This window comes from Myotis nattereri (genome assembly GCF_964212035.1).
Source record: "Myotis nattereri genome assembly, chromosome: 11".
NCBI lineage: Eukaryota > Metazoa > Chordata > Mammalia > Chiroptera > Vespertilionidae > Myotis > Myotis nattereri.
The window spans coordinates 44,111,854-44,130,892 of NC_138086.1; the positions used below are offsets into that span (position 1 = coordinate 44,111,854).

Consider the following 19,039-nt stretch of genomic DNA (forward strand, 5'->3'; position numbering starts at 1 on the left):
GAAAAGAAATAAAATAAAGAAATAAAAAATATTAAAGTCTTACCAAACTGTTGCCCTGAAAATTAGGGAAGAAGGAAAATAATATTTTATTTTTTGATGACCAAAATAAGATTAATGTAGTTTACATAAATAATAATCTCTCTGTCTCTAGTCAGTTTGGCTCAATGAATTGAGCGTCAGCCTTCGGACCTAAAGGTCCTGGTTTCGATTCCAGTCAAGGGTATGTACCTCAGTTGCAGGCTCCTTTCCTGCCCGGGCCCTAGTCAGGGCTCGTGTAGGAGGCAACCAATAGATGTGTTTCTCTCACATTGATGTTTCTCTCTCTCTTTCCCTCTCTCTAAAAATGAATGGAAAAAAATATCCTTGGGTGAGGATTAAATAATAATAATAATAGTAGTAGTAATCATAATCTCTCAGTCCTATTTTATGCTTCATGTGGGATAATCATTTTTTGGGTAAATTAGCATCTTGTAATAGCAATGTCTTTATGAGAAAATTGAATGCACTCAACTTGAAATGGCATGTGTCAAATGCCGAAATTATTTGAGTGGGGAGTTGATGGATTTAAGTAATCCCTATTTTAGTTGTCCTGCACCGTAACATCCCAGCAGGACTTTACCACACAGGTAGTTAGTTGCTGGGGTCCAACCCCAGCAGGTCCAGGGGTCCCCAAAGGTGTGGACTGAGTCAGCGAAGAAGGAATGACACAGAGGCAGCATTCAGTTGATCAGCATGGTTGGGTTCTCTTGCCTGGTTCCATTGCCAGGTTCTGTAGGTTCTCCAGCCAGGTTCTGAGCCAGGTTCTATAGCCATGTTCCCTCACTAGGTTCTCCAGCCAGGTTCTGTCCAGGTTCTCCAACCAGGTTCAGTCACCAGGTTCTAGTCAGGTTCTCTTGCCATGTTCTATCCAGGTTCTGTAGCCAGGTTCTGTCTCTAGGTTCTTCAGCCAGGTTCTCTTGCTAGGTTCTGTCTCTAGGTTCTGTCTCCAGTTTCTGTCCAGGATCATTTGCCATATTCTCTCCAGCAAAGTTCTTCTCTCTCTAGGTTCTGTGTCTAGGTTCTGTCTTCTAAGTTCTGTCTCCTGTTGTCTTGTTACATCTGTATTTATACCAGTTGGTTCAATCCTATCAATCTCTATTCCAAAGGTTAGGACGTTTCTTATCTCCATTCCAGGGAGTAAAGATTATGTAGCTTAAGCATGATTGTTCGTAGTTAAAGTGATTAACTACCCACCTGGCACTTAGTTAAGGGGTTTTATTCTCTCCCTTACTTCGGGGGAAAATCCTTATCTGGGGAAACAACCTTTCTCGGAGAGGTGACCTTGGTTAAAACACATAGCACCAAGAAGGTGAGCAAACATATTAAGAATAGTATGCCATATACGCCAGGTCCCTTGAAACAGCAAGGATGGACCGGCTCCTGGCAGTTAGTGTATAGGTGGATTACAATGCATCTTAGCTGGTGACCATAGTGACCCTATTTCATCCAGGTCTGGGAGGACTGCTGTATTGTTATAACCCCTTGGCTCTGGCTCATTTGAACTTTGTCTTTAAAACTAAAAGACCAAGCCAGTGTTCTGAGAAAGATGATAGTGGCGAATACGTTTACAAATTAATAAATTACAGTTTTAGGAAGTACCATGAGAAGCATGGAATTAGGGCATGACCTAATCCATCCAGTCTGAGGGATCAGGAAGCCTTCCCAGAGAAGTGACATTGAACTCTCTGTACCCTGCTCTGAAGGAGAAAAGTTCTTGCCCCTTCCCTGGGAATTCCCTTCTTTCTCTCCATTCCACACTCCCCCCATTGCCTGAAATTTAATCGTTTAGATTAATTTTTTCATCTTGAATTCCTTTGCCAAAGATTGTATATGTCTATTTTCAAATACCTTTATATCAAACTAATTCTTTAAGTAGTTTGCTGCCCAAGTTATTTAAGGTTAACTTTAACTGATATTTTACATTCTAGCCTGCAGGTCTAGATGGCTCATGTTGCTTTTAAGAAAAACTTCATCAAAATGCACAGGGGTTCTTTTTTTCTCGTATGGGGAAAACTCAAAATGCTGTGGCTCTTCTACTTAAATGACTCATTCTATATACTGTCCCAAGGAGATGCTGTCCTTCATTTTGCCTTTTGTAAAAAATAAACTTTTGATTTTAGAATAAATTTATAGAAAACTTGCAGACCATAGAGAGTTTCAATATACTTCTTACCTGGTTTCCTCTATTTTTAATATCTTACCTGTGGTACATTTGTCCCACCTAAGGAACCCACAATAGTACTTTGCTATTAACAACTTCATTTTTATTTTACTGTTTTTTTTCCTAATTTCCTTTTTCTGTGTTAAGATCCCATTCAGGATGCCACATTATATGTAGTAGTCCTGTGTCCTTAGCCTCCTATGGTTACGGTAGTGTCTCAGATTGTCCTTGCTTTTCATGACCTTGATAGTTTTGAGGAGTACTATTCAGGTATTTTGTAGAATTTCCCTTAATTTGTAGTCGACTAATGTTTGGGGGAGGAAGACTGCAGAGTTGAAGTGACCTCATTATCACATTCTATCAAAGGCACGTGCTATCCACATGACCTATCACTGATGATATTAGCCTTGTTCACATGGTCAAAGTACTGTTCACCAGCTTTCTCCATTTGTAAGGTGACTATCTACCCCCATCCCTTCTTCCATACAAGACTCCTTGGAGAAGAGACCCTAAGTTCAGCTCTCACTTGGTAGTTGAGAAAGTGACAGTGGAGGGAATGTTGCACTGCTTTTGATTCATTCATTCAACAAATCTTTTTGAGCCCTTCCTATATGCCTGACACTTCCCTGAGCCTCGAAGACAAGCTGAGGACCACAACCTTGTTCCTTGTCTTTTGGGTCTTTCATCTAGAGGAGACACACTTCCAAAAAGCAAAGAGAAGCTAACATCCTTTAAGTGGTGTGAAGAAAACAAACTAGGGAAAGGAAGGTGGGACATGGGGTCTGGGCAGCAAGAGGAACCTGCCTTACATATGGTGGTTAAGAAGGTCATTTATCGATGGAGCCATTTGAGCTGATCCCTGAATAGCAAGGAGCAATTATCCATTCACAGAATGAGGGGAAATGCGCTCTGGGCAGAGGGAACAACTCAAGCACAGATGCTGACATGGGAAGGAGTGTTGGGTGTTTTAGGAGGGGCAGCAGAGCAGCATGGCTGGAGAAGAGGAAGTCCTGTGGATAAAAGCTGTGACAGAAATTAGAGAGCATGTGGGGCCTTCATTCTTTTCCGTCTTCACTCTTGGTTTTAAAGAAGAAAAAAGCTCAAGATATTTAAAAATCTGATTCCTTTGTAGATTAAAATTTTTATGACTTCTTTTGATTTGTTTTCTCATTCTAAATTCACTTTCTTTTTAAAAATTTTTATTTATTGATTTTAGAGAGGGAGGAGAGAGAGAGAGAGAGATCAATTTATTTTTTCACTTATTTACTTACCATTCATTGGTTGCTTCTTGTATGTACCCTGAGTGGGGATCGAACCTACAACCTTGGCATGTTGGAACAATGCTCTAACAACTGAACTACCCCACCAGGGCTTCTAAATTCACTTTTGTACCCAACTTTTTACTCATAATCTCATATTCTTTGTCAAAATAAGAACTCCAAAACTGTATGATCTTCAGGCCTAAAAAATAGTCCGTCTTTGCTCATAATTACAATGATCAATTCAGCTTAATTGTGATAAACTATTTATACATCTGTGGCATAAATTAAATTCAGGAGTTTTGAGACTTGAAAGATGTAAGCATGCATGGATGCTTATATATTACCTTACCAGGTAATTGACCCTAAAATAAGAATTTAAACACACTGAATCCCGTGTGACCAGTAAGCTTTGTGACCAGTTCTTATTCTTGAACAATGTAGACTAAGAGGCTGATAATTAATGTAATTACTCAAATTGTCAAAAGAAGTGACAAATTAAAAGAGACCTGCTGAAATAAGTTTATATATCATAAGTATAGAACAAGCGTGGATGCATTCTTTCTAAGTAAACTACTAAAGACAGTCACCTTAATCCATCAAGAGAGGGATCGCAGGGCTAATTCACTGTAGGAAGGAATAAATGGAAAGCAGGTAATAGTCCCTTCATATTAAATTGAAGGCAGTAAGGCAGCTCCTGTAATAAAGTAGTCTGCTATGTTAATATGTTGATATGTTTTATATTTCTACTTTCTAATTTTCTTGAGCTTCCTATCTCTTTCTTTTATATATCCTTTAAGTATCACTCTCTCAGCTTTATTAGTGTACCCTAAGGCAGCTTTGAAAAATGATGTCGTCAGAAACGTCCATTAGAAATGAGAATTCCAGTCCCTTCACTAGCTGAGCAGATAAGAGCCTACAGGTGTGTTATATCATTACCTTCCAACCAAGTGGAATTACAGCATAGATTTGTCTTTTAATTGTTCTAAATATCATATTATGGAGATGATATAGACTAAGCCCAAGTAGTGGTAAAATAATTTCTGGAAGGAGTCCTGACAGTGTAATGGTTACATCACCAGCCAGCTCAGCAGGATGGACAGCGGGAGAGGCTTGCCTTCTACTGAGGGTCTTCGCACTCAGAGCTGGAGCTTGTGGTGGGAAAGACCAGGGCCAAAAGGTGGAGAATAGCGGGTAGGTTCTGAATATTTAAAAAAGGAAGGTGTAGGTAGCTATTTAAGATCCAAGATAGTTTTTGTTATCTCAAATACGAAGGCAATAAAAGTGTAGTTTAGTAGTCTTAGAAATGAATTCATCAATTAAAAATTTTTGAAGTGACCAAGTTGAAATCCTACACCTAACTGGACATCGAAAACCCAATATTTATACAAATAAAATTGCATTTTAATGTGTTAATAAAATGATTTTGATATCTATTTTGTCTCTCAAATCTTAAATGAAAAATGTTAAAACCCATCTGCCTAGAGCAGCCGTGGGCAAACTACGGCCCGCGGGTTGGATCCAGCCCGTTTGAAATGAATAAAACTAAAAAAAAAAAAAAAAAAAAGACCGTACCCTTTTATGTAATGATGTTTACTTTGAATTTATATTAGTTCACACAAACACTCCATCCATGCTTTTGTTCCGGCCCTCCGGTCCAGTTTAAGAACCCATTGTGGCCCTCGAGTCAAAAAGTTTGCCCACCCCTGGCCTAGAGCATTGATTTCTGAAATTAATCCTTTACTTCTTGAATTATTTTTTTATATAAAGTAGCATTTGTTTTTATCATTTTGACTTTGCATATTGTTGGTGTTTAATTTAGATAGAAAGTATGTGGTATAATAGAGAAGAGATTTCTGTAAATTCTTTAATTCAAAACACTGCTTATATACACTTGTGATAGCAACTGGAGCAGCTATAGAGAAGTCTTTAACCTCTAGAGCAGTGATTCTCAACCTTCCTAATGCCGCGACCCTTTAATACAGTTCCTCGTGTTGTGGTGACCCCCAACCATAAAATTATTTTTGTTGCTACTTCATGACTGTAATTTTGCTACTGTTATGAATCGTAATGTAAATATCTGATATACAGGATGTATTTTTATTGTTATAAATTGAACATAATTAAAGCATAGTGATTAATCACAAAAACAATATGTAATTATATATATGTTTTCTGATGGTCTTAGGTGACCCCTGTGAAAGGGTCGTTCAACCCCCAAAGGGGTTGCGACCCACAGTTTGGCGACCCACAGGTTGAGAACCGCTGCTCTAGAGGATCTGACACAAGGGTTTGCTCACCCTAAATGGAATAGGAGTGCAGCAATTAAAGAAGTACCCTAATATGTTCATGATTTTATTAGGACACTGTCAGGAAACAAATTCATTCAGTGTAGAGCCATTAAAAAAATATTCTGGAGAATTGCTAGAAGGTAAAGAGATTTAGCACAAACATTCATTGCCTGAACATCCAGGCCTTAGGAAGGCAGGAACCAGGTCAATTCAGGGGAAGTCACCTCTAGGAAGGTGGCTATTCTTGCTAGTTCTCTGCCACTGATGGGGCTTAACTCATCTACGTATGGTAGTTTCTTTCTGTTCTGCTCCCAGGTGAGTTGGTCTCCAAAGTCCCAGCAGCAGTATTTGATTGGCTCCCTGCCTATACTATTGATTGGTTGTTCCTACTGCTTAGGTGCAAGCTGTTGTCTGGGGGGCAAGGTCTCCTGATATCCTGCTGGACTGCCTTGCTAGAAGTGTGAGCATGGCAGGCTAGCTAGGAGAGGAAGTGGACCATAGTAGATGTTCAGTATGTATTGAGTTAGAGCTCCAAAAATAAACTCATAAAGAAAGCTGTTCTGTTTGCTGTAATGTTAGTGGAAGACTTCGTGGAAGAGTAGGCATTTACATCACAGCATAGAAGCTGGGTTGGATTCACATCTCAAGAGCAAATAGATGAAGAAGGGGGAAGTCCTAGGTAGAGCAGCAGTTTGAGCCAAGTTGTACAGAGTTTTGTTTGACTCATGGGCCTATCAGTCTGGCTTAGAGAGCCTTAGTGTAGTTGCCTTAAATTGCTTGAGCAGCCTGAGTCAATGACTGATTGAAACAGAATCCTTGGGGTTTGTGTTTAGATCATTTGCAGTATTTTAAAGTTTCCCAGATAATTTTGATGCAAAGGTGTTTGAGCCCTGGATAGCTAGAGAGAAAACTACATTATGAATTTGTGAAATAGGGTTGGAAAAGAGTATTAGAACAAGGCTGTGGTGGCTTCTATATCAGGGGAAGGATTTCTGGACTGCATCCTGTAAGTAAGGTGGAGCCACCAAGTTTTTGATTATATTGGTTTCCACCTTTTTCTGAGCCCAGTATAGTTGCATCTATTTAAATTCCTTTCAGGGCAGTAGACAGAGCAGGGAAGGAAAGTTATGGGATCCAGGTGTGTGTGTGTCACAGTCCTTGGTACTTATTGAGGATGTTATTTATTCATTTTTTCCTCTGTAGGAGTGGGTATTCTAGCTCCAGATTTATTTTTCTAAGGAGAATATATCAAATTTTTTGTAATAATTGTTTCTCCTTTCTTTAGGGGAGTTGGTTGCATCTTTGTTGAAATGATCCAAGGAGTCGCTGCTTTTCCAGGAATGAAAGACATTCAGGATCAACTTGAACGCATATTTCTGGTAAGTTCTTCATGGAATGCTTTTGAGAAAAATTGGTTTTTAATTCACCCCTTAGTGGTAGTGGAAAATAATTTTAAACAAATTTATTGGTTGTCACATTTAATTCTAACATATTTTTTGACTTTTGAAAGAGTAAGAAATTAGTTAATAATTATGTTTTTACACTACTGCACGTTAATACTATGTCAAAATAGTAAGAAAGGACAGGCCATCAGAGGTAATATAGAATAGGGGGTAAAAATGAGAGCTCTGATGAGAAATTGTGAATAATTTATATAGATATCCGCCCCCCCTTCTTAACTCCCTCCCATCTTCGCCCACTTAAATGTGGGCTTTGATCAGTAACTTTTTCCCATAAATTGGAGCATAGAAAAAGAGGGAGGGGAGGAAAGGATAGTAACTTTGAAATGGAGAAACCAGGGAAACATACCTCAGCCAGGTCTTGAAGGTTGTCATCACCAAAGAGAAGTCATTTTGGTAGCATGTACCCTTGGTACAATGTGTTGAGAATGACACTTGACTTCTGTGATCTTTCAACAAAATCATGACCACAGTAACCATGAAAAACAGATCACGCACACCCAGACTGAGGGACATTCTACACAACACCTGACTAGTACTCTTCAAAATTGTCAAGGTCATCAAAAACAAGGACAGTCTGAGGAACTCTCACAGCCCAGAGGAGGCTACAAAGGCATGACAACTTAATGTGATGTGGTATCCCGGACGGAATACTGGAACAGAAAAGATCATTAGTGAAAAAACTAGTGAAATCCAAGGAGAGCATGCAGTTTAGTTAATACCAATGTGTATTTCTCAGTTATGACAAATGTTCCATCGTAATGTCAGATTTTAACCACAGGGCAAGCTGGCGAGGGGTCTACAGGAACTCTCTGTACTGCTTTTTTGTAACTTTTATAAAACTATTCTAAAATTTAAAATGTTTAGAAATTTAAAATATACAAAAAATAAACATGAAATGTGTCCTGGAGCCATATGATCTGGGTTTAATCACCTGCTCTCTTACCTTGGGCAAGGGACTTAGCTCTCTGAGCCTTCATTTTCCCCTGGGGGAAATGAAGGATAATGGTAGCACCTACCTCATAAGTTTGAGGAATAATTGACCTAATATGCAGAAAGTGCTTTTAGAACTATGCCTGACACATAGTAAATACCCTGTTGATTTTCTGTCTGGAAGATCTATCCATTGATGTCAATGGGATGTTGAAGTCCCCGCCTGTGACTGTATTGTTGCCCAACTCTCACTTTATGTCCATCAGTATTTGCTTTATATATTTGGGTACTTCTGTGTTGGGTGTATAAATGTTTCAAAGGGTTATAGTCTCTTGTTGGATTGATTGCTTTATCATTATGTAGTGTCCTTCTTTAACTCTTACTATAGCCTTTGTTTTGAAATCAATTCTATCTGATACTAGAGGCCAGATACACGAAATTTGTGCAAGGGGCTCAACCCTCGCAGCCCCAGCTTCATCTGGAAGGTCGTCCGGACAGTTGTTCTGCTGTTCAGCCCAATTAGCATATTAGCTCTTTATTATATAGGCTAGAGGCCTGGTGCACAAATTCATGCATGGGTGGGGCCTGGTTGATCCGCCCTGAAGGGGGCCCATCACCGGAGGGGCCACAGGCAGTTGGCCAGCCAACTCAACCCCCGATCGGGGTGTTGGAGGCTGATTGGGGCCCGGATCAGGCTGGTTGACTGCTGCAGTGTGTTTCATAGCCACCAGTTGTTCTGGTCATTCTGGTCGTTCTGCCATTCTGTTTGCTGAGCTTATATATATATATATATATATATATATATATATATATATATATATATATATATGTTGCTACCCGAGCTTCTTTTTTTTCTGTTTCCATTTTTATGAAATTATTTTTTTCTATCCCTTTACTTTCAGTCTGTGTGTCTTTTGATCTGAAGTGGGTCTCTTTTAAACAGCAGATGCAGAATGAGGCAAAAATAGGCTGACAGTTGTTTGTATGGAAAACAATACAATAATAAATAATAATATCAGAATGAACTCTGTTTCGCATACTCACAACTGTAGATCTACTTTTGCCCAATCCTATATATGATACTTGTTTTGTAGCCACTTCTTTTCAATTCTGCTTATTATTTATTATCCATAAATTCCCACACAGAACAATAAAATATTGTTTCATGATTATAATAATAATGCATCTTTATGATGGAAGACTCCAACAGTATCAAAAAGTATAAAACTTGAAAGAAAATCACCCTTTGTTCTACTACCCAGAGAAAATCGCATTTAGTATTTTGCTGTATATCCTCCATTTCTACACAGGTAAAGCAAATTGAACCATACCTTGTGTACTGTTTTGTAACTTTTTTTTACTTAACAGTATATAATCAGCATCTTTCATTGAAAAATAAATCTAGAAACTTATCATTGTTAATGACAGGAGAGTATTTATTGTATGGATGAGATACATTTGCATAGTTTGTTTACAATGATTAACTATTATGAAGTGCTGCCAGGAACATCCTTTGTACAGTTATCCTATTACTTAAAAATCATTAGAATTTGCCGAAACCGGTTTGGCTCAGTGGATAGAGCGTCGGCCTGCGGACTGAAAGGTCCCAGGTTCGATTCCGGTCAAGGGCATGTACCTGGGTTGCGGGCACATCCCCAGTAGGAGATGTGCAGGAGGCAGCTGATCGATGTTTCTCTCTCATCGATGTTTCTAACTCTCTCTCTCTCTCCCTTTCTCTCTGTAAAAAATCAATAAAATATATTAAAAAAAATCATTAGAATTAAAAGTCCTTAATTCAATAAAATTTAATTTTCATATTCTTATACAGCCATACTTTTATTTAAACTAATGGAACACTTTTTTCTCCCTGTTCCCAAGAAAATCTCTTGCTGATTTCATTGAGATTGTATTGAGCCTATGGATTATATTAGGAAGAAATGATATAAAATTGAGTTTTCCCAATCAAGAATAAATTATATTATTTTATTCATAGTTTATGGCCCTTAGCAAAAACGTACAATTTTATAAACATTTTTTCTACTCCATTATTTACTTTCATTCAATTATTCTAAATAACTTTTCTGTTATTTTCTAAAAAATATAATAAATTGTTCATACATTGTATCATTGAAAATCAATAGCAGAAGAGAGAATTTTAATGGGCTACAGTTTGTAAAACTGTAGTTATAGATTATTATGCAAAAACTTCTTTAAATATTTAGCTTTTTAAAATGCCTGGCCAGAGTGGCACAGTGGTTGAGTGTCGACCCATGAACCAGGAGGTCACAGTTCGATTCCTAGTCAGGGCACATGCCTGGGTTGTGGGTTCAATCCTCAGGAGACAATGATCAATGATTCTCTTTCATTGATGTTTCTATCTCTCCCTCTCCTTTCTTCTCTCTGAAATTAATAAAAATATATATATTTTTTAAAATCATTTTATTTTTTCCCATCACCATTTATCCCTCCTGTACCCTATCCCTCCTCCATCCCTCTCCCCCCACAATCACCACACTGTTGTCCCTGTCCATGACTTCTTTATTTTTTTTTCCCATTGTTCCTCAATCCCTCCACATCCCCTGCTTCACCCCCACCTCTAAGAACTGTCAGCCTGCTCTCTATTAGTCTATCTCTATTTTGCTTGTTAGTTCAGTTTGTTCATTAGACTCCATATATGAGAAAAAACAGATGGTATTTGTCTTTCTCTGACTGGCTTAGTTCACTTAGCATAATGTTCTCCAGGTCTATCCAGATTGTCACAGAGGGTAAAATTCCCTTCTTTTTTATGGCAGAGTAGCAGCATTCTATCATGTAAATGTACCTTAGCTGTTTTATCCACTCATCTACTGAGGGACACATCAAAGAAATATCTTCACTTATATATTATTTCAGAGTGAATTCAAAAGAAAAGGGAATGGTTATAATAGAAATGAGGTATATTTTATAGCAATAGAACAAAAAAAATGAGTTTCATGAAATCATAGTTCATTGATATAGCTTAAAGTTTTCATTATAAGTATCTTTTTATAATGTAAGTAATTTCCAATAGGTACTATCCTGTTGGATTGCTTCCTGTATGAAGATTTTGCTAGTATTTCTTAATTATGGCAATACTTTCCTAATTTTATGGGTATTCAGAGACCTTTGAGCTATGACTAGGCTTTTAATAAATCAAAGAGATAAATCATTATAAATTTCCCATGGCAATATTGATATCCTAAACTACTGTTTGCTCTTGTTAGAGCATGGAGACCCTTAAATACAGATCAGCATCATGATTGATGGTAATAACTATCTTTTACTGTAATTATTATATATGCATAGTGCTTTTTACAAGTAAAATGTCCGTTGGTAATTAGGAAATAAATATCATCTAAAATTGATGCTTTAGAATTAAAATGTTACATTTTACTCTAAAGAATTAGACATGATCAAAAAAACTTCTTTTGACAGTAAATGTTATCATCTTAAATATTTTATTTCCCCCACTGAATTGTTTAAATTTGCAAACGCTAGCTGTATGTCATGCTCTACAAGCAGACTCTCCCAGGAGTTGTGCAATCATCGGAAGAAGACAATCTACTAACCCAGTGTGGTTGAATCACTGGGAAAAAATGCTTTTCCTCGGTGACCTTTTATGTCTGGTCTGAAGAGGAATGGCTATTAAAGTGTAATTAAATCCACTTGCACAAGCTTCTCCCAGAAACTGCCAGACACCGTTTTTTAAGCAGCAGTTGTGTCTCCAGGCTCTGGTAAAGTATTGCCAAGGAGATAGTCAATTTTGCAAAGTTGTGAAACATGGGATTATTTGTTTCGTTTTGTATTTTAATACAGGGATTAAGTCCGTTTATTCGCTTGTGAACTGTGTATAGAAAGGTGGTTAGTAACTTTGAAGCGCAAAATTAATAGCTTGTTACCAAGTTAACTAATATCATTAACCCACACACACAGTCTTTATTCAAATGTGAAAAGCAATAAGATCAGTCAGGAAAGCCTTTATATATTTTTATGGTTTTCTCTTCCTTTTTATTTCCTTTTTCTCTTCTTTGGTGGAATGGAGTAGTTCATGTTTTTAACAAGTCCAATGAATTTATTTCTATAGCATAATAACTCTGTTGATATCTGTAAGGTGAGCCGGCTATGGTATAATTTGAGATTTTTACCATTAAATCATTTTCCTTGAAATTGTGATGCTCATATGCAAGAAAGAAGGAAAGTAATAGAATTTTGACAAACTATGTTTCAGATACTTTGAAATTGCCAGGTGAATGGGCAACTACTTCTGTAAGCAATACTTAGGTGAAAATGGATTCATTTATTTTTTTCAGCACTACCCGTTTTTTAATGTGGTGTGATACAGTCTATTCACCTCCATTAATTGCAAAAATAAGCAGTAGATGTATTCATCCAGGTAAATATATATTCAGGGTGACAAAAATCAGAACTAATAAAAAATTTGTATTCTAATCACATTATTCTGAATTGAAAGAGAAATCTGTTTGGTGGATCCCTGGGAAATGCATCCCTCTCACTTCACAACAGCTGAGCAAATGGCAGAAGTGCTTGCATAGCTGCCTGTGACCTGTGGCAGATGCTCTGGGCTGTGTGGCTCACAGCCCAGTGTGCAGCAGCCAGGACAGAGGGACTGGCATCATCCAGTTGGGGGCCTGTGCTTGTTCTCCCTGCCTTTGAATGTTGTTAACCCTGAGAGTCTCACCTTGCCTGTCTCCTGAGTCTTCTGGCTTGCAATGGAATTTCATCCATCAGTTGTTGGTTAACCTCTTGCACATTATTTGATTGTTACGGCTGTTAAAATGTTTTTCTTCCCTGTGTGCGATTCAGGCTTTAGAAGTGCGTATGTGTATGAGTGGGTGTAAGAAGACCCACTTGCAACTTAGAAAGCTACTACTCAGACTGCCTTTGAGTGAGATTGCTCCCTAAGCAAGCCTCTCTTTTGGAGTTGACTGACCCGTAGAGATGTAGCCTGCACACCCAGCTCCAATCCTTGTCTCCTGGTCCTGGCTGTTTTTTTAATTGATTTGAGAGAGGGAGGGAGGAAGGCAAGGAAACATCAATGTGAGAGAGATACAGTAGAAAAAGCTCCCCCAACTGGGATTGAACCCGCAACCTAGGTATGTGCCCTGGCCTGGAATCAAACCTGTGACCATCTGGTGCACAGACTACGCTTACTAACTCTGAAGCGCAAAATTGTTTGAGCCATACTGGCCAGGGCTGTATCCAGTATCTCAGCTGGAGCCACAACCCTGAGGTTTCATGATTGGCTGGGATAGCCGTATAGAATGTCAGAGAAAGCTGGCACTGGCACTAGATGGTTATTATCAGTTGGATGTAGAAGTCACATGGTGAAGATGTAATATTGATATCACAGATTTGTATCATCACTTCCATTAATAGATTTGCTTAAGCGATTTTTGCCATCCTCCTTCAGCCCTTACTCTGCAGCATAAGGTACAATAGAGATGGGAAGGAATTGTGTGCCACATGCCTGCCCCGGAGAAAATCACAACAATCAAGCTGGGCAGGCAAGCATTATCTTTAAGAATGGAATCATGAGTAATTGCTGAGCAACTGATCAGCAAATGAGGAACCCAGTATTAGTAATAGATCATGTATTAGTTAAAAAATACTGAGCTCTAAGAGTTAAATATTAGGTTCTAATCCTAGGTTGTTGTTTTTTTATTCTTTCTGAACAAGTCACTCTTTCTAATTGGACTGTAGTGTCTGCATCTCTAAAGGGAAGAGTTGAACTAATGATTTCAATAATGTTTTGCAGCTCTAACCATTTTTAATTTTAAAACGCATGGTATTACAAGATTATGCATAAAGCTCTGTGGGTGGTGTTTAAAGATAAAATTGTTAAGTAAATATTTGATAGGCATTGCAGGAAGTTTTGAAGAGAATATTGGAAATGGAATAAGGGAGACAGGAGACATCAGGCCACAGTGTCAGAGTGGGAGTCTGTCCTGTATGGATGGAAGGATGTTCAAGACTGGGATTTGAAAGATTGAGGACTTTTTATCTTATTTTAAGATAAAAATTGAGGAAGTACAATTTTTTTAATAAGAGAGTAATAAAATGGCTTTAGGAAAATTGATATAGTATAATATAATGATAAACTCAACTATATAAAGACTGACAGAAGTAGAGATCTAAGCAATACATGTTGGGGTGAAGGATAATGAAAATATTAATAATTTTTGAAAGTCAGTTTTAGCAAAACAAAGTAGGGGGATAAATGCCTCTTTTAATTTGTACGTGCTTCTCTCAAGCCTTATTAATAGGCGTAGTTATTTATACAGTGGCAAATCTTATTCAGAGTGTTGAGTTGATAAAACAGAAAAATTTAAAAGCAACATGAAAATAAATAACAATCACCATTTGGGGATAGCCAATGCTACCTATTTTTGTTATTTTCTGTTTTATGTTTTCACAATTGGGTTAATAATGAATGTATGAGTTTGTATCTAGCTTCTCTTTCTTACAGGCCATGATAAACCAACAGACATAGTCTTGGCTCGCGTCAAAAGTACTGTCACCTGGGCTACATTTGAATAGGTTCCAGAAAGTCAGATCAGAAGACTCTTGTTGCAAAATTGTTTTGATAAGTCCATATAAAGGATACAGGAGAGAAAGGAGTCAGCGATAACTTCCGAGTTTCAAGCTTGTGGAACCAAGTGCTTAGTGAGCTCATGGAAAGTAATGGGGGTATTGAAAAGCAGTGCCCGTGGAAGGACAGGAAGAAGTGAGAGCAAGTTACTGGACTTTTATGATAGTGGGTGAGCCCCGGTGGAAATGTCCAGTACACAAAACATTCAGAATCAGGAGAAAGGTGAGGATCAAGGGCTCATTTCACCCAACCAAGCCATTTCTTGAAAAGAAGAAGGGGGAAGGGGGGATGCCTGGAGCCCTGCCTATGCCTGAATGAGGCTCACAGTCTGTCAGTGAGAGTGTGGGTGGGAGCTGGCCCAGGATAGGACAGAACAATGACACAGAAGTCAAGGTGAGGGCGTGCAGCAGAGAAGTGAAGGAAAAGAAAGGAGGGCGGGGAAAAATCACTCCCTCCAGGGAGATTATAGATCAACTCAGGTCTGTTTAGCTGGTTTAATTGGGAAAGTTTAGACTGTCCATGGTTTTTAAAGGAGACTTGGGATCCTGCTCAGTGTCTCAGGGGTGCTGGAGTGAAGGTGGGTGTGCCCTGAAGGAAGCGCTGTCCCAGTCCCTCCACTCCTGGCTCTGGTTTCTTTAAGGTTTTGATTGCGAAACAGAACCCAGTGCTGAAAGAAAGGTTGGAAACCTCCCAAGTCAAAAGTTCTATGGGGGGGGGGGGGGGGGGGGAAGGCCATGTAGAAGAAAAATGATGAAGAGAGATCTAGTGCCAATGAAGATGTTAGAGAGAAAAAAAATGTCATGATTTATTTATGGACAGATTAGATGGATAGTCTAATAAAGAAAGTTCTGTGCTAATAAGCCAATAGAAATGTTTGTAACAAACTTCAGTAGGGTTATTTGTCTTAGGAAAAAACCAGGATAGTGGGGTATCCCATGGTAGGTAGCTCATCACGACACGCAGAGTCAAGGGGAGGAGACACATACTCCAGTTCTAGATGAGAAGAATATCAAGATTGCCCGGGCCATGTTTTAAAGCTCCAGCACTGAAATTATCTAAATTTTCATTAGAGTATATCCCCAAGTTGAGCTGATAAACAGCTTTATAGTGAAAAACAATCTGGGAAACAATTTTTTCAAGCTGCTAAAATTTTGTGTTGTTTTTCCCATCCTCCTGATCACCCTGACAATGCTGTTCCCCACAATAATGTGAAAGTGTGAATTGTCACAGAGTGTTTCTGGATGGGTCATAAGGTTCCTCATTTTGCTCAGCCTCCTTTTCTGCCTTTTTTGACTACCAACTTCACAGATGTCTATGTCCAAAGAAGATGGTGAAATACTGCCAATGTGTGACACATCTGAGGGAAGTGAGGAGGTGGTGACACTTCTTAGCACATTCTCAGAATGTTGTCCATAAAGGAGATTTTTTAAACTCAAATTCTGCCTTACAATTTTTTAGTCACTTGCAGTGTGCTCCCACAGATAAGCCTTGTATTCCTCAAGACATCGCATATGTGATCTCTTGTGGGAGGTAGCGGGTAAGATGGCTCCCAATGTCCCCACCTCCTGGTGTGTATGCCCTTATGTCATCCCTTCCCCCCACCCTTGAGTGTGGGCTGAACCTAGAGACTTGCTCCTAATGGGTAGGCTATGGCAATAGCTATGGCTATTATTTCTGAGACTAAATTACACAAAGATTGATACTCCCTTCTTGTGCACCTTTTCTCTTTCTCTCTCTCTTTTTGTTGTTAATCCTTACCCTAGGATATTTTTCCCATTGATTTTTAGAGAGAGTGGAAAAGAGGGAGAGAGGGGAAAAGAGAGAGAGAGAAACATCGATGTGATAGAGAGACACATCGATTGGTTGCCTCCCCCATGACTGGGGCCAGAGATCGAGCCTATAACCCATGTATTAGTATGTGCCTTTGGCCAGGACTCAAATCTATGACCCTTTGGTGTGTGGTCCAGTGCCCTAACCATTGAGCACACAGGCCAGAACACACACCCTCTTTTACTGTGTCACTGGCTCACACCAAGGCAAGCCAGCTACCATGTTGTACGTTGCTCTGTGGAGGGGACCCTCATGTCAGGGTACTGATGTTTCCAGCCTGCAGCCAGTGAAGACCTGAAGCCTGGCAGCAATCATGTGCCTGAGCTTGGAAGCGGCTCCTTCCCCTGTGAGCATTCCTGTGATTCCACAGCCATCATTACACTTTCGTTGCTGCCCTGTGAGACTCCCTCAGCAGCACCAGCTAAGGCGCCCCTGGATTCCTGACCAACAGAACCTGTGAGATAATCGATGATCAGTGTCTGTTACTTAAAGCCACTATGTTTTGGAGTAGCTTGTTCCACAGCAGTAGGTAGCTAATCCATTTCCTTTGATCTCATGACCAGGAAAGACAGGGTCAGTACTATTGCTATTGTTTTACAGTTGAGGAAACTATCTTCAGAGAGTATATGGACTTGCCTAAGAAGACATGTTCAGTAATTGCCAGAACTGAGACTAAATCCTAAATCTACTGACCTTTTCACCAAAATATTCCTTTGTAGTTGTTTGGTTGATTGTGTTTGCTGATTTGTAACCAGGAGTGTGCAAGAGAATGACTTGGGAATCATTTTCTGAGTACACACTCTTAGGCCTCACTGGGGTCCCTGAATCAGGCTCAGGGGCAGGACTCCATGCCTTCAAATACAGAAGCCAAGTCTGGCCAATGAGTCCTCCTGGGTAAGAAATTCCGCTCTTAAAGATACTCGTCATACCTTGAAACATTGTGCGTGTTTTAAATTGTCTGGCCCTTCTGTGGCAACCTAAAAACCTAGGTAGTGGAGACATACTCTCCAGAACATAGGAATAGTTAATTCAGCCAGACTGAGCCCTATGTTTCTTCCAGGATACTTTTGGTGTGACCCCCTTGGGCCACGCCTTTGTAACGAGTATATTTGAGGGTTTCTTTCACATGGTTTGTGTTAATAATATTAGGTGGCTACTATTAGAATTGTGTACATAGCATATGAATATTTGTAGTCATCACATCCAGCACTATAAATTCCTATCTTTTCAGATCACTTGATTAACATTCTGGTCCCCTACCTTTTCTTACACCTTGGAAGACTTTACACTCAAGGATAAATCTATTCAGGCTGCTAATCTTTTGTGAGGCATGAGTTCATTTAAAATCTGACCTTGTATCATCTCCTGCCCAACTCCCTGCAAGAAAAAGAAAAGCCTCCTCAAAACATTCTATCCTAAATTGATCTCTCATGTCTCATTATCATGTATCTTCATGATTAAAATTTACCATTAAGACTAATCTACCCAAGTCACTAGCGCATGTCCACTGGAGAACAGTTTTATCTTAAGTCAGGTTGACAGATGAGCCGACCTTGGAGCTGAATTTGTCCTCTCTCTCATTTCTTTGGGAAATGACAGACATATGTTTTCCAGGGAGTGTGGAGGCTATGGCATTTTTGTATTCTACCTAAAATCTCTTTTATGAATTCAGTTGTACTGGAAAAATATTGAGAACTAATTTTATTTTTTTTTATTTTTTACATCCATAACTTACTTATTTTATAAATGGCAACCACCAGTTGGTCCTCTGTGTCTATGAGCTCGGTAATTTGTTTCGTTTAGATTCCACATATAAGTGAGATCATATGGTATTTGTCTTTCTCTCTCTGACTTGTTTCCCTTAGCATAATGCCCTCAAGGTTCATCCTTGTCATTGTAAGTGGCAGATTTTATTCTTTTTTATGGCTGAATAACATTCATACACACACATATATGTGCATATACCACATTTTCTTGAGAACTGTCTATTTTAAATGTACCAGTCATTTATTTTTTTCCTCGGTATTGTGTCTCATATAAACTCAGGCTCCTGTTACTTTTGAGTATTCAAATGTTCACATTGCCAGTGAGCTTTTCTACTTAGGAGTACATTCTTTTCCAAGACAAGAGCAAAGATCAGGTCAGACTTTACCTTCCATGTTGGCCAATCCCCGATGAAGGTGCAGGAACTGGTTTCGGGACACATCCTGTGCTGTCGAACTTCTGTACTTCTGTGCCTTTACACCTGCCCAGAATTATGCTTCTCCTCTCCCCAGTGTCTAAATAGAACCCACTTTTCTGAATATGAGAAATGCTTCCCCCCTAGTGAAATCTTCTCTTGATTTCCCAATTAAAAATTCTCTTTCCTTCTCTTAGACCTAGGTTTCTCTACCCAAACCTCGCTGCTGTCTTCCTTCACCTTTGACCTTGCAATGCTG

General features: G+C 39.0%; 1 protein-coding gene across 2 annotated transcripts in view; it reads left to right on the forward strand.

Moving 5' to 3' along the window:
* Positions 1 to 19,039, forward strand: part of CDK14 (cyclin dependent kinase 14) — a 526,114-nt gene that overhangs the window by 324,661 nt on the left and 182,414 nt on the right. For both annotated transcript variants that reach the window (XM_081102330.1, XM_081102331.1), the window contains one exon: positions 7,036 to 7,129. In XM_081102330.1, coding sequence (XP_080958456.1) covers positions 7,036 to 7,129 — 94 coding nt within the window. The remainder of the gene's footprint in view (positions 1 to 7,035; positions 7,130 to 19,039) is intronic.